Raw genomic sequence first — 16,663 nt, forward strand, 5'->3', positions numbered from 1 at the left:
TCCCTAGCAACACCCTAGCAACCACCCAAAATACCTTAGAACTCCCTAGCAACACCATAGCAACCACCCAGAACACCCTAGCAACCACCCAAAACACCCTAGCAACCACCCAGAACGACCTAGCAACCATCTGAACAACATGAATAAGCCATATTTCACCACCAGAACATCGTACAGACATGGTTTTTGGCTCATATGCAATTATGTACCACACTCTAGCAAGTCGTGAGTGTCGAGTTTTGCCACTGCAAGCACCATTCACATTTTCTTCTGGAAATGTACGTTCTAGTTAAGTTGGCTTGTGAAAGCCAACATACTGAAATCCTATTTAAACTTATTAATGGTGCTTGCCTATAGGCAAAGCAACATTAGTGTTCTCCTCCATACTTATTATTTTTTTTATTATTATTATTCTTCCGCCCAAAAGTTCGGCGCGAAACTCGCCCCGCACCGTTTGTCACAGACCCCTGGGTGAGGTGTCAAATCGACCGGCTCATTGAGGAGAGGTGTGCTATATCTTTTCTAAGCGATCGGGTGTACGATGTTCGCACAGCGGACGAAAAAGCGGCCAAAAAAGTCCCATTGACTTAACATTGCGGAATTTTCAGAAATTCAAATCCCAACTGTCATTTTTCACACACACAGACACAAAGGGCCTGACACCCCTGCATGTCTCCCCCTCTCTCTCCCTCAGAGGATTTATATTATCCAGCAGCCAATAAGTAATGGCCTAAAATCTTCATAGCCACACCATAGCAACCAGTTACAGCACCCTAGCAACCATAGGCTATAGGCACGAGGCCGCAGGCCTCGTGCACTCATTATAATGCACTCGTTTAATAGAGATTTTAAATACTCTATAAAAACTCACTCGTAGGCACGAGGCCGCAGGCCTCGTGCCTAACCTTAGCCCTAACCCCATAGTAACCATCTGTGGTGCCCTAGCAACCACCCAGAACACCCTAGCAACTGCCTAGCAACCACCCAGAACACCCTATAAACCACCTAGCAACCACCCAGGACACCCTAGCAACTGCCTAGCAACCACCCAGAATGGCCTAAAATCTTCATAGCCACACCATAGCAACCAGTTACAGCACCCTAGCAACCATAAGCTATAGGCACGAGGCCACAGGCCTCGTGCACTCATTATAATGCACTCGTTTAATAGAGATTTTAAATACTCTATAAAAACTCACTCCTAACCTTAGCCCTAACCCCATAGTAACCATCTGTGGTGCCCTAGCAACCACCCAGAAGTCCCTAGCAACTGCCTAGCAACCGCCTAGGAACCACCCAGAACACCCTAGCAACTGCCTAGCAACCACCCAGAACACCCTATAAACCACCTAGCAACCACCCAGGACACCCTAGCAACTGCCTAGCAACCACCCAGAATGGCCTAAAATCTTCATAGCCACACCATAGCAACCAGTTACAGCACCCTAGCAACCATAAGCTATAGGCACGAGGCCGCAGGCCTCGTGCACTCATTATAATGCACTCGTTTAATAGAGATTTTAAATACTCTATAAAAACTCACTCCTAACCTTAGCCCTAACCCCATAGTAACCATCTGTGGTGCCCTAGCAACCACCCAGAACACCCTAGCAACTGCCTAGCAACCACCCAGAACACCCTATAAACCACCTAGCAACCACCCAGGACACCCTAGCAACTGCCTAGCAACCACCCAGAATGGCCTAAAATCTTCATAGCCACACCATAGCAACCAGTTACAGCACCCTAGCAACCATAAGCTATAGGCACGAGGCCACAGGCCTTGTGCACTCATTATAATGCACTCGTTTAATAGAGATTTTAAATACTCTATAAAAACTCACTCCTAACCTTAGCCCTAACCCCATAGTAACCATCTGTGGTGCCCTAGCAACCACCCAGAAGTCCCTAGCAACTGCCTAGCAACCGCCTAGGAACCACCCAGAACACCCTAGCAACTGCCTAGCAACCACCCAGAACACCCTATAAACCACCTAGCAACCACCCAGGACACCCTAGCAACTGCCTAGCAACCACCCAGAATGGCCTAAAATCTTCATAGCCACACCATAGCAACCAGTTACAGCACCCTAGCAACCATAAGCTATAGGCACGAGGCCGCAGGCCTCGTGCACTCATTATAATGCACTCGTTTAATAGAGATTTTAAATACTCTATAAAAACTCACTCCTAACCTTAGCCCTAACCCCATAGTAACCATCTGTGGTGCCCTAGCAACCACCCAGAAGTCCCTAGCAACTACCTAGCAACCACCCAGAACACCCTAGCAACCGCCTAGCAACCACCCAGAACACCCTAGCAACTGTCTAGTAACTGCCTAGCAACCGCCTAGCAACCACCCAGAACACCCTAGCAACCACCTAAGCAACCGCATAGCAACCACCTAGCAATTGCCTAGAAACCACCCAAAATACCTTAGCAACCATAAAACATATACAAGCCATATATCAGCTCCAGAAAATTTTAGAAAATTGTAGAAACATGGAGTTCGGCTTTTTTTGAATCATACAGTTTATGAGATGATATTCAAAGACTAGTTGATAGTCCAAACATGCTGTTTGGTATAAACGTGTAACAACATGAATTACTTTAATTACAAAATGACTTGTAGTTTCAGTGATTTTTCTTTTATTCCTTAAAAAACCTTTATCTGTGGCACATAAAAACAAGTTTTTTTAATTAAAATTGTTTAGATATCTTATTTTATCCATAGGAATGAAACAGTAACTAGGGTAACCAGCATTCGTTTTGCCAGGTTGGGCGGAGCTTCCTTCCCAAATATGTTTTTGTGCAAGGGTATAAAATAGTTTATTAGCAGGGATATAACACAGCTTCTCATATATGTTTGCTCCATTACTGATGATTGACAAGAGCATTACATACATACTACGCACTGTTGCTCAGTATTAAATTATAGCTTGAGATGCATGATATTTTAATTTGCTAACAGAAGGATACACAAGAAGCAAGTGCACGTCAGCGTCCGAATTCACTCACTTCATTACTCCTATAGTGCTATAGGGGTTAGTGAATGAGTGAAGGAGTGAGCGGTTTATACTGTCTATGGCGGTTTCGGACACAGCTTCGAGACAATTCGCTTCCGAGTCATATTAAAGATTTGTTCACGATGAACGAATCGTTCATGACCGACTCATCACTAGAAGGTGTGATTCTATTGGTCGTACAATCAAAGCTCGCTGCTGATTGGCTGAGAGATCGACTTCACCGGAGGAGAACTGCAAACTTCCCGCATTATTCTCTTGAGGTGAGTTCAGATGGTTATTGTCAAATATGCTGTTTTATAAAGCCTTGTAATGTCAAACGCAGCTCTTTTTTTTAATTAAATATAGGCAATATTATCTGTATTACAATATGAGATGTGGTTTTTATCGTTTTTGCTAACACTAGAACTTTTTTTTTTCTCTGTCAAAATTGTAATGTATGATAATGTCTAACGTTACAGCGTCTTTGTGTAAAAACGTTAAATGATATGTGTGTTTGATGGCTGTATTGCGTCCTTTGGTTTTTGATGTTTGTGTAGCTATAGCTTAACGTTACTTGCTGTGTGAGGAGTGTATTCATTTTGGCGCTTATTTTAACGTTTCTGCTGAGGTAAAACATTTAACGCCCAATCAAAGTTATAGTCTCCGGTGAGAACGGATTCCAGTGCGCGCACACTGACAGTTATCATAAACAATAAAGTGCAAATATAATGTAGGCAATGTTATTGGTATTAATATGAGGTGTAACGTTAGTTTATATCAGTTGTGTTTACACTGAAGCTACCCTTTTCTCTGTAAAGATGGTAATGTATGAAAAGTAAGGCTTACAGGCTAGCCACACTTATATCTTTGTGTGAAAACGTAAAATTATATTTTGTGTGTTTGATTTATTTTACATTCATGCATATGGATGGATGTTAGAATGAAGTGTCGTTGATGCAGGTCGCTTCACGTCAATCAAAGGCAGCGTTGAGCAGTACAGCCAATCAGACGCGTTTCTGCTGAGTTTAAAAATGCAACATCCAATCGAAGGCGGTTAGATTAGTCACCGGTGAAGAAATACGTTGATAGCAGATTTCAGTGCACGCTCACTGACACAATTTTCTAATCATAAACCACAAAGTGCAAATATAATGTTTAAGAAAACAATTTTGCACAGTAGACAGCTTTTTTTCAGGGTTTATCCTGCATTGAAAAATGTTTTGGCTGCCTCCAAAGCGAAATTTTTGTCCCGCCAAAGCTTGATTTGATCGGTGAGTGATAGATTACTGCTGCGCTTGTGCTGTGCTTGTGACAGGGCGCGCACTGAAAGAACGAGCAGAGAGAGAGAGAGCGCGCCCCAGCTCGAACCGCGCGCGCGCGCCCTCACCGTCTTTAAAGCACTGCAAATCTGTCTCTCCCTCGCTCAATTAATCAAATTCAAATGACACGATGGTAAAAGTTCGGAACAACAAAGTTTCACGATTTTTTTCCTGAATTATCGCTGGGTGTGAATTGTGCTGAAAAACAATTAGCCTTATCTTCTCTGAAAAGCGTTCCGCACATTCAGCTGACATAAACTACACTTTAAATAAACGAGAAAAAAACTAACTTACCCAGTGATGAAATGTTTTCTGTGTTGACGTGCACAATCTTATGCGATGTCCTAACTACTGGGATAGTAACGTTACACGTCAAATTCGCGAACTATGACTCCTTTGAACCGATTCACTTTGAACTAAATTCACGAGACGTCTGAAACCAATCGATAACACTTTACAATAAGGTTGCATTTATTAAACACTAGTTTAACTTCTAACTTCATTAGTTAACATTAACTATTAATAAACTGCACTTCTACAGCATTTATTAATCTTTTGTAATATTAATTTCACCATTTATATAGCTACATTATTGAAATCAAAAGTTGTATTTGTTAACATTAGTTATGCACTGTGAAATAACATGAACAAACAATGAACAGCTGTATATTTATTAACTAATGTTAAGAAAGATTAATAAATACAGTAACACATGTGTTGCTCATGGTTTGTTATACATTAACTAATGTTAACAAATCAAACCATATTATAAAGTGTTACATACAAATCAATTACTCAGAACACCTCCTAAAGTAAGTACTTTCCCCATTTATTTTAAGAGTGGTTAGCAAGATTTAACCTTAATAAACTAAAGTATTTTCAGGTTATTTATGACAATGTGTAGATTTTTGTAGAAAATTACAGTGGAGTGAGGTGAAAATTTTCAGAAAGTTTTTCCCCCCAGTGTTAGCATTATTTGCAATGAAAGTTCAAGTTACATGGGTTGTGAGTGTGGTGTTGAATTTTATGACACTCTTGTTTCTCTGTTTCAGAATACTTGTGTTTTCACGAATCCTTACTGCATTTTAAAGGTAAAGGTTTAATTAGGGACATGGCCACAAATACAAAATGCTTCAGATTTGGCTTCTTGATTAGAAAATAGTTATAGTTAAAAAATTATCAGGATAAAAAAAAAGCTATTAAAATAAAAACTGTTTTGTTTATGCAAGAAACTATTAATTACCCATCCATTCTCCAAACCACTTTGGATGGCCAGTCCATCAGAGGTTTTAGGACGCATATTTGACATAACTTTGCTTCTTGAAAAGAATGTACTTCAAGAAAAAGACTCTTCTTGAGATAAAAAAAGATTCTTGAGATAAATATATAATTAATATTGAATAAGTTATGTATAGTTAACTCGAGTTTAGTCATTTTTCATTATGTTGTTATTGTTATTTTTTTCAGACTGACTGATCAGAGCACAACCTGCATCTTCTGCTGCACTTTTCTCCTTGGTTAGTATTAATATGGTTTCTTAGCTTTACTATGACATTTTCATCACATCACCATAATTGTAGTCCCTGTGCTCTAATACGTCTTTCTGTTCTGTGTCTTTACAGGTTCCTTGTGTTTTGGCGTTTTCTGCAGAGAGCATTTAATTTCTCACCCCCACTACCCACAAAAAAAAAGAAAAGAAAAAAAAAAGATATATTTTACAAGTTTACACAGTGTCTCTTTCATTGTTGTTTAACTGTTTTGTTTTTTCTTCCTGAGAGTACTACAGTTGTTATCTTTTCAGGCTCAACAGCAGTTACATCGGGAGACGTTTCAAAGTATGTGCCTATCAAAGGGAGAATGTCCTGTCAAAATGAATTTGACTAACAAATAAGTGTATTTTATTATGCATTACTTTTGAGGATTAAAAATAAATACATGGTTAATTTTGATGTTTTGAGTATTGAAAGTAAAATCTCTACTTTTAGAAGTTACCTAGTTAGATAAATTTGTCAACAATTATTCTTTTTATCTCTTCATATTTTAAAGGATGCCGCGGAAAGGAAAGAGATCTCAGGCTCAACAAGTGCGTCGGCGAAAGGAGGACCTTGAGGATGAACAGACCAGAGCCTCCAGGAATAACCAGGTACTATTGATATCTGTGTCTTGGATTTCAACATGCTAATTTCAGGGCACCTTAATGTTTGGGACTAGGACTGTTATGATTCCTCGATTAAATTTGAGTGCTTGATTTGTAAAAAAAAAAGAACAACCTTGATTGCAATTTACACCTTATGATTAAATCCAGCCTAGCGTTAGTTCTAGCTGGTCACTTTAGTCAAGCTCGCATCAGCTGTCTCTCAGCTCATTAGAAATCATTCTAATATGAATATATGAGGATTTGATGCTCAAAAAACATTGAGATAATAAGTGTATCATAATTTACAAACACATTTTTTGCCTTTTTTTAGTTTCTTTATAACTTTTCAAAAATGTCTTTATGTCAAACACTATGAATTGTGATTTAAAATTTAACACAGAGCACTAATTTTGACCAGCAGCCTAATTCCATGAATGATTATTTACAGGTTGAACAGGCAAGCACCAGTGCAGCTGTAGCTCAGTTTTCAGGTAGAATGCATGCAGAAGGTGGTGATATTGCACCCAGGGTTTTGTCTGTGCAGGCATCTCATTGTCAGGGTGATTATAGGTATGACAGTTTCTCAAGAAATCATCAGTGCACCTGTGTAGCGTTGACATTTTTGGCCAACCAGAGTGAAGGGATTGCGTTCAAGATGCCTGACCTTGATAGAATTCTAGAGGAGGGAGATGCGTTATATGTCAGCATTAAATTGCAGCTTATTGCTGAAAGACAGTTTAATCGCAACCTTCTGACGATGGAGGAAATACCGTTGAGTGTTGCATCATTTAACCGGACACACAATGTGCTGAAGTCAGGAGTGATGATCGGATACCTCAGAGCCACAGGGATCCCTGGCACTGAAGAGTGGTGCATTCCACTCACTGAAAGACTGCAGTGTCTCTCCACAGATGTCAGGCATGCTTTGCTCATTGTTGCTCCTGAGTGTATTGCTGTGTTCAGAGACGGATCTGGACGGTACGGATACTTTGATTCTCACTCGAGGACTGCTGCAGGCTTGCCCCATCCTACTGGCCATGGAACTGCTGTCATGTTGACTTTCACCCACCTGAGTGACATGGCAGACAGAGTTCTCAAGATCTTCCAGGATCGTGGTGATGAGACCAGCTATGAATTCATGCCTGTATCTTTTGAAACAGAGCAACAGTCTGTCCAGATGCCTTCAACATCTGTTTGTGAACAGGTATCACTAGTGATTTCAGCTCTACAGGAACCAATAACAAATGTTGGAGCCAATGTAAATCTGGTTGGCTCAGGAGCTAAAAACCCAGATGTGGTATATAAAACAAATAAGCACAGGAGAAGAAAAGAAATGCGTAAAACATCAACATTTTCAAAACAACGTGGAAAACTTGAGGGCACAACTGCATCTAGTCTCATAAGAAGAAATAAAAAAAAGGAATATGAGAGAAAGAAGTATGTCAGCTGTTTGCAATTCCAAACAAAGAAAAAAGAAGTCATTAAACAAAAGTATCATCAGGATCCTTTTTTCAGAAACAAAAAGAAAGACTACATACTGAGGAGATACTGCACAGATACTCTCTTCCAGAAGAAGATGAAAGACTACATGAAGAAGAAATACAGCACAGACGCTCTCTTCCAGAAGAAGATGAAAGACTACATGAAGAAGAGATACAGCACAGATGCTCTCTTCCAGAAGAAGATGAAAGACTACATGAAGAAGAGATACAGCACCGATGCTCTCTTCCAGAAGAAGATGAAAGACTACATGAAGAAGAGATACAGCACAGATGCTCTCTTCCAGAAGAAGATGAAAGACTACATGAAGAAAAGATACAGCACAGATGCTCTCTTCCAGAAGAAGATGAAAGACAATATGGTTAGGAGGTACAGCACCGATACTCTATTCCAGAGGAAAATGAAAGCCTACATGGTTAAGAGATATGCAGGCGACCCAGAGTTCAGAGCACATCACATACTGCGATGTACCCTGCACAAGACCCAGAAATGTGCCGGTGATGTTACATATCACGTTCTTCATCGATTGCAATGCGCACTCAGGATAAAAAGGAAATATAAACCTTACATCCGTTCCAGCCAGGAAACACCCCAGCCTTTGGTTAACAAAGCGATGGAAAGTGCCATACATGCATTCCGGTGTAAGATTCAGCATGGCCCTACACATGTCTGCACAGTCTGCCACAGAGCCCTGTTTCCTGATCAAGTCAGGGCCTGTAATAGAACGAGATATGACAAAAACGTTCACATTGCAGCGACTTGCCTAACCGGGAAGTATGTTCACGCTTGTGTCAGTGCCTGCTCAGGTTCCTGCGTATTTCCGGAAGAGAGAAGACAGGAATGGATTTGCCACACTTGTGACAACCATCTTAAGAGAGGACAGATGTCTTCAATTGCAGCAGCCAACAAACTGGAGTTGCCACCAATCCCTGCGGAATTGGATGAATTAAATGTCCTTGAACGTCAACTCATTGCAAAAATTTTACCATTTGCAAAAATAATTTCATTACCCAAAGGACAGCAGAGAGCAGTACGTGGTGCCGTCGTGTGTGTGCCCTCTGAGATGGAGAAGACTGTCAACTCTCTGCCAAGACCAAGAAGTGAGGCCCAGCTGCTGCAGGTGAAGCTGAAGAGACACGTTAAGTTTAAAGGATACCAGCAGTTCCAGACTGTGAATATGCATAACGTGCTTGCAGCTTTATCAAAGCTGAAAGCAATGCATTCAGAATACAGGGATATCTCCATAAGAGAAACTGCTGTATTTGAAAGTCCCCTAGACGAGGAAGCTGATGTCTCTGAAAGTCCCCTAGACGAGGAAGCTGATGTCTCTGAAAGTCACCTAGACGAGGAAGCTGATGTCACTGAAAGTCACTTAGACGAGGAAGCTGATGTCTCTGAGAAGCAACAAGAAGTCGATGTTGCTGAGCAGGATGAGCAACAAGTTAGCGTTGAGGAAAAGGATGAGCTTCGACCCGGCCTCACATTAGACACGTGCATGCAGCCGCCCGACATCGGACAGGAGATCTTGTCGTACGGTGAGGGAATATTTAGTATCGCACCTGCACAAGGACATAAGCCTGTTGGATTTTTCAAAATCCCAAAACTGGAAGCCATGGCGTTCCCTGTTCAATTCCCCACTGGACAGAATTCCATTGACGAGGAAAGACAAATTTCAATATCTCCCAGTATGTATTTCAACGCGAGATTGTTCAGCGTGGACACGCGTTTTGCAAAAGATCAGAGTTATCTTTTCTTTGCACAGTTTGTAACGGAAACGCACCTGGCTAGAAACAGCATGTCTATCCAGTTGCGAAAAGGCAAACCTGTCACAAGAGATGGCCGGAGAATTTCCAACAGACTGCTTCAAGACAACCGGGAGATTGAAAGATTGGTACACAACAGAGACGCCACGCGGTTCATGCAACCACTGAGAGGCACTCCATCGTATTGGGAGAAAACTTTGAGAGATCTACAGGCAATGATTAGACAGTTAGGAACCCCTACGTTTTTTTGCACATTCAGTGCAGCCGAAATGAGATGGCCTGAAGTGATAACCGCAATCAAGGCCCAGCAAGGTGAACACGTCGACTTTTCCGAGCTTGACTGGGCGACAAAGTGTGAAATCCTCCGAAGCAACCCAGTCACTGTCATGCGCATGTTTGAGAAACGGGTGGATGCGCTAATGACTCATCTGCTTTTGTCGCCTGCCCAACCCATTGGTAAAGTTGAGGACTACTTTTACCGAGTGGAGTTTCAAGCTAGAGGAAGCCCTCATATCCATCTTCTTGTCTGGATAAAGGACGCACCCGGGTTTGAAAAGGACTCTGATAAGGATGTTTGTGACTTTATTGACCGCAACATAACCTGCCAGTTGCCCGATTCCTCGGCTGATCCTGAGCTTCACCGGATCGTCACAGAGGTCCAGCTTCACAGCAGGAACCACTCAAAGTCCTGTAAGAAGGGAAATGTATTGTGTCGATTTGGGTTCCCCAAACTACCGGTGTCTAGCACCACGATCACTCGTCCGCGACCACAGCGTCCTGAAGAAGAGGATGACACGGACACTTCTCCATCTGGAAGCTGCATGTTTGCATCTAAACAACCACAGCGTCCTGAAGAAGAGCACGAGAAAGCCCAAAAGGAATCAGAACGAAGTAAGTTGAGACGGGAGGCTGCTCAAAAGGCAATGAGCGAAGCCAGGACAAAACTCAAGCCGGTGTGGGATCTGTTGAATGACCCCCAAGCCTCCTTTGCCAGCTTGTCAGAGCTACTGACAAAGTGTAAGTTGTCCATCGATGACTACAATGAGAACGTCAAAGCATTGTCCAATGCCAACGTGATTCTGCTGAAGCGTGATCCAAAGGAGTCTTGGGTGAATGGATACAATCCCGATTTGTTGAGGGCATGGAACGCTAATATGGACATTCAGTTCGTTCTTGACGCTTTTAGCTGCGTTATGTATATGCTTTCGTACATTTCCAAGCCGGAGAATGAAATGGGCGATTTACTTAAGAACGTGATCAAGAGTGTGCGTGAAACGAACGTTAGCGAGGAAGATGAAATGAAGCAGATAATGCAAGCCTACTCCAAACACAGGCAAGTTAGCGCTCAGGAGTCGGTGGCACGAACATGCAGCTTACCGTTGAAGAAGTGTTCACGTAGTGTTGTGTTTCTACCGACGGATGATGACGCGTTAAAGATGAGTCTTCCCCTAAGCGTCCTACAAAATAAAAATCCGGATTCGGAGGATGTGTGGATGTCAGGGATGATCGATAAATACAGAGCAAGGCCTCAAACGCACGACTTTGAAAAGATGTGTTTTGCAGATTTTGCTTCGGAGTGCCGCATCGTGTACGGTCAACAAACGAAAGGCAAGAATGTTCACCAGCTGCTCAACGGCATGGGTTTTTTTCAGAAAAGAACGTCTGGGAAGGCTGCCGTTATTAGGTATGCACGTTTTTCGGAGGAAAAACAACCCGAAAAGTTTTACAGTAGATTGCTCAAGCTTTATATGCCACATAGGAGCAACGAACAGCTAAAACCGCCTAGATTTCCAACGTATGAGACGTTTTACAAGAGTGCAAGGGTGAAACTACCTACTCACCCTGGTTTGCTCTTCCCTGTCATTGCCATAGTACAAGCGAACAAGGGAAAGTTCGAAAAACACGGCGACGAGGTGGATAAGGCGTTCGATCAGCTGCAACAGCAAGGGCCATCCGAGAACGCATGGACCGCTTTTGCACCTGAAATTGAAGTGGATCGTTTAGAGTGCGTTGCAGAACGACAAGACATCAATCCAGATGATGAGAATGTACAAGATGATGTCCCAGAATTTCAGATTCTTGAACATGGAGATGGAGTCGTGCCACAAATAGAGGCACCGCAGATGAGCATCGAATTTGTCAGGAGGTTGTTTAGAAGTCTAAACGAGACGCAGGCAGCCATCTTCTACACGATCTGCCAGTGGTGTCAGAAGCGTGTGTGGGGTCATAATCCAGAACAGTTTTTCTACTTCGTGTCAGGTGGTGCTGGTTGTGGCAAATCGCACGTCATCAAGTGCATACACACAGAAGCGACCAAGATTCTGCGACAACTGCCTCGACTACGGGAGGAAGGGGATCTCTCCGTGCCTACGGTGCTCTTGAGTGCGTTTACTGGAACGGCCGCATTCAATATTTCCGGTAAAACACTCCATTCCATTTTGAAACTTCCAAGGAATCTGAAGCCACCGTATCAAGGACTTGGAAATGCCCTAGACGAACTACGAGCAAAACTACGCGACGTGGAGATTCTTATCATCGATGAAGTGTCCATGATTTCGAAGGATCTTTTTGCCTACATCAACTGGAGATGTCAGCAGATCAAAGGCAGCAAGAAACCTTTCGGGGGAATCTCTGTCCTCGCCGTGGGCGACTTTTATCAACTGCCACCTCTGGGTAAAGCCAAACCCCTCTGTGTGTACGAAGAGGATGTCCTGGACTTCTGGAAAGACCATTTCCAAATGGTTACTCTCTCCGAGATCATGCGTCAGAAAGAAGACTTGGCTTTTGCCCAACTTTTAAACCGCATACGGGTGAAGCAGAAGACCGACGACCTTGCCGAAGAAGATCGAGCTTTGTTGCTCCAGGCTGTGAAGGACCCCAAAGACTGCCCGTGTGATGCACTGCACGTATTTGCCACCAACAAGGAAGTCCACAGACACAACACTGAAACAATCCATGCTCTTCACACTGACATCATTACCATCGATGCCGAAGACTACAGGAAAGACCCAAGAACGGGAGGGATGAAGAGACAAGCGAGGCCCGTCACCGGTAAAAAGGACGACTTGCCTGACACCATACAAATTGCGTTGGGAGTACGCATAATGGTGACTAGGAATTTGGATGTCGAGGACGGTCTATGCAATGGGTGCTTTGGGAAGATTTCTCGTATTGTCAATAAGACAAAAGATGGAATCGACACCGTACACATGCTAGGGCTTCAGCTCGACAATCCACATGCAGGGAAGAAAAACCGCAAAAGGGTGCAAGGTGAAGACGACGACTGTGTGTACATCGAGAGATCCGAAGAAAGTCTGAGGAAAGGAGCCGTTCGTCGACAATTCCCCATCAAGTTGGCCTACGCCTGCACAGCTCACAAAGTCCAAGGCATGACGTTGGAGAATGCCGTGGTTTCACTGAAGAAGATATTCGAGCCGGGAATGGCCTACGTTGCCCTCAGCAGAACGACCTCGCTTCGTGGACTACACATCACGGACTTCAGCGAAAAGAAGATCTATGCCGATGCTACAGTCACAGCATCGTTGGAAAACATGACGAGAGCATCATTCGAAGGAATCATGCCGCTTTTACAGCAGGTGAGGGAAACCAACTTGGATCAAACGCTGAAAATAATCCATCACAACACAGAAGGACTGTCATCACACATCGAAGATATCCGATGCCATCACGAACTGCTTCTGTCGGATATTCTTTGCATGACGGAAACTCACCTGACCGGGTCACTCATGACACCCCACGTCCAACTGGAAGGGTACAACGCATTTATGCGAAATAGACATGTCTCCTACTCGACACACCAAGAAATTGCACAGAAAGCTGGTGGTGGAGTCGCAATATATTGCAAAGAGCATATTTCTGCTCAGCCTAGGCAGTTTATACAAGATGTGACCGATCTGGAGTATGTCGTCATCAAAGTGGATAGCCCGATCAAAGCAACGATCGCTGCTGTGTACAGGCCGCCACACTACGGATTTGAAGAGTTCTCGAAAAACTTGAAGAGTCTGCTGGATTATTTGGACATCGTGGACGAACATCCAGTACTAATCTGTGGAGATTTTAATGAGGATCACCTCAGCGCAGGGAATAAAACTGTTCTGGAATTGTTCCAGTCTAAAGGATACACGCAACTGATCACCACAGCAACAACCAAAAAGAACACTCTACTGGATCATATATACATCTCTCATCCGGATTTGTGCCTTCAGTCAGGTGTCTTGCATAGTTATCATAGTTATCACAATCCCGTGTACTGTATTTTGCGTAAATGAGTTTTTGTGATGGACCGGTATTGTTGTATGTTGCGGTAGCTAGTATGCCATACGGAACCGTTTGCCACTGCATCCGCTACTAATGACTACAGTGGGGCTTCCGCGGCCTTATACAAACGGTTGGGCGCGTATGGTTGGGTTGTTATGCCATACGGAACCGTTGCCAATGGACCTGGATTCATGACATCAACGGGACTTCGACAGCCTTCATCAAACGGGTTGGCGCGTATGGTCGTGTTGCGGTTAGATTGTGGCGTTAGAGATTGTGGTTAGGAGATTGTGGTTAGGTCAATTTAAGGGTTTATACCACTGAGCTACGAGGAAGGAGCAACGTCAGCAGCAGCAGCAGGAAGGACAGAGGACTAGCGTGACAGCTCCAGGGAGGACACAGACAGTCAGTGCAACAGTGGCAGTAAGTTATAAAAGACAAGGGAAAGAGAGAAGTAGCAAGACACCATTGTAATGTTTGATTTTGACCTTATAACATACATTTTAACTTGAATTGATGTTCAATCTACAAAATTTGTGACAATCTGTGCGGGATATGCAGTCCCCTGCTATTATTCTATGATTGATATGTGCCCTTCTGTAAAGTTGCAGGAAGAATTGGGAGACCATAGCAGTCCTGTCTGGATATGAGTGTGCAATTTACCTTCTAAAGCTAAGTGTTAAAATGTTTTGCTTTAGCTGTGTACTACTGCTTTTCATAACCGCGTTTGAATGGAAATGTTATATTTGAATCTCTAATTTTAATTTTTATGTTTTTCATGAACCATCCAAATGAAGTGAGATTGTCTGAGAAGATCACGTGTGCTACATCAATGACGACGACGAGCTGGATACCAGATTGTGTGTCAATTTCTTTCCGTAAGTTTTATTTCTGAGTTTGTTTTTTAATTTTTATTAGTATGGGTGTATTCGTGATCCTATTGTTCATTTGTTAATTTCTTTGCCCAGAGAACGGGTCCAAATAACTATGGCATTGAGGACAACTCTGAAGAATGAAGAAGCAGATGAAGAAGCAGAGGAAGAAGCACACTGAGGTCAATACTACTGATAAGGTGTAGTATTTCAGTGCATTTTATTATACAATGGTTTCAGGGTTTTTCCCGCGTCAAATGTCTTCGTTGGTGGCCAACAGACACCGTTGTCCTATCTTGCTCTCTTATTTTTAAAAAAAGAGCAGATTTTACCACTGGATTTCATAATTTTGTTATATAATCATATTGCATATAAAAATAATAGAATCAAAAGGTTTGTTTTAACTAATAGTCTTAATTTTCTAACATATAGCTAACAATTGAATAAAATGAACAGCTAGCTAACAACAACTTGCTATGTGCTTTATGATATTAATCACTCCAGTATGAACTTTTTGACAGTTATTTATTTTAAAAACTGCTGTTCAATGTTTATTCATGTTAGTTCACTGCATTTACTAATGTTAACACTTACAACTTTTGATTTGAACAATGTACCGTATTAGTAAATGTAAAAATCACTAACAAAGATTAATAAATGCTAAAAAAGTTAAATGCAGGAAAAACCATGGGTTTTGTTCAAAGATGTATGATTTGATGTAAAAACTAAAGGCTTACATCTGACCCATCAACTATGCTGCTCAATAAGTAAACAATTCAAATAAATTCACTAACATTATCATATACGTTTTATCTCCTCTGCCCTCAGGATATCCAGGGAGACAGATGCGTGCCATTCAGCATAGAAACACCAGAGACCGAGTTCACCTGAGCGCAGATTGAAACCAGCTTCTCCTGAGCAAACCTGAGAGACGGTCTGCGGGTGGAACTCCAAAGTTGAAACCAAATGTCTTTTTAAAGACAACAACGGCTCTTTTCAGAGCTACCCACTCCTTCAAATAAAGAGCATTTTTACAAATGTATTCACAACAAAATTCTCAGCACTATAGGCTAAACTAGTACATAATAAATAAAAAATATATATTTTTATAATCTTAGGGGTAATGCTTTAAAGATAATTTTAATACAAAGTATATCTAATAACTAATACAACACTAGGATCTAATCCAGGGATGGGCAACTCCGGTCCTGGAGGGCCACTGTCCTGCAGAGTTTAGCTTCAGCCCTGATGATAACTCACCTGCCTGTATCTATCTAGTAATCCTGAAAACATCGATTGCCTTTTTCAGGTGTGTTTAATTAGGGTTGGAGCTAAACTCTGCAGGACAGTGGCCCTCCAGGACCCAAGTGGCCCATCCCTGATCTAATCCATTTGCTGCGTGGAATTTGACACAACAGGCATTTAAAAAAATCTTTTAAATAAACATTTGGTTAATTGACACACACTGTGTTTTTGTCTTTATTGAATGTTATTGAAAGTTAGTCATCATTGTCACAGTATGAATATTTTCTTGTGAACTTCAGAGAAGATCCAGGTATATTCACAGATGGTTCTTTAAGATGGTAAGTGGTCGGGTCATTTAAAAGCTTACATTTAAATGAGCTTTATATACTCAACATTTATTATGTGCCATTTACAACAATATAATATACTCGTGTGCAACCGGGTCGTGTTTTTTGCCACTGCAAGCACCATTCACATTTTCTTCTGGAAATGTACGTTCTAGTTATTATTATTCTTCTGACTAAAATTTACAATTCTATCTCCT

The 16,663-nt window shown here is 42.0% G+C and overlaps 1 protein-coding gene across 1 annotated transcript; it reads left to right on the forward strand.

Annotated features, from left to right (window-relative positions):
- The first annotated feature begins 5,371 nt into the window (after window positions 1-5,371).
- Window positions 5,372-16,318, forward strand: LOC307006221 (uncharacterized protein). The gene is made up of 8 exons (XM_079626981.1): window positions 5,372-5,415; window positions 5,792-5,841; window positions 5,947-6,159; window positions 6,371-6,467; window positions 6,910-14,425; window positions 14,608-14,880; window positions 14,971-15,074; window positions 15,703-16,318. Exons 4-5 carry the CDS (start codon window positions 6,372-6,374, stop codon window positions 14,011-14,013), a joined length of 7,200 nt encoding a protein of 2,399 aa, XP_079483107.1. The 5' UTR covers window positions 5,372-5,415; window positions 5,792-5,841; window positions 5,947-6,159; window position 6,371; the 3' UTR covers window positions 14,014-14,425; window positions 14,608-14,880; window positions 14,971-15,074; window positions 15,703-16,318.
- The last annotated feature ends 345 nt before the right edge of the window (window positions 16,319-16,663 follow it).

Source organism: Phoxinus phoxinus (assembly GCF_949152265.1).
Source record: "Phoxinus phoxinus genome assembly, chromosome: 10".
NCBI classification, from domain to species: Eukaryota; Metazoa; Chordata; class Actinopteri; order Cypriniformes; family Leuciscidae; genus Phoxinus; species Phoxinus phoxinus.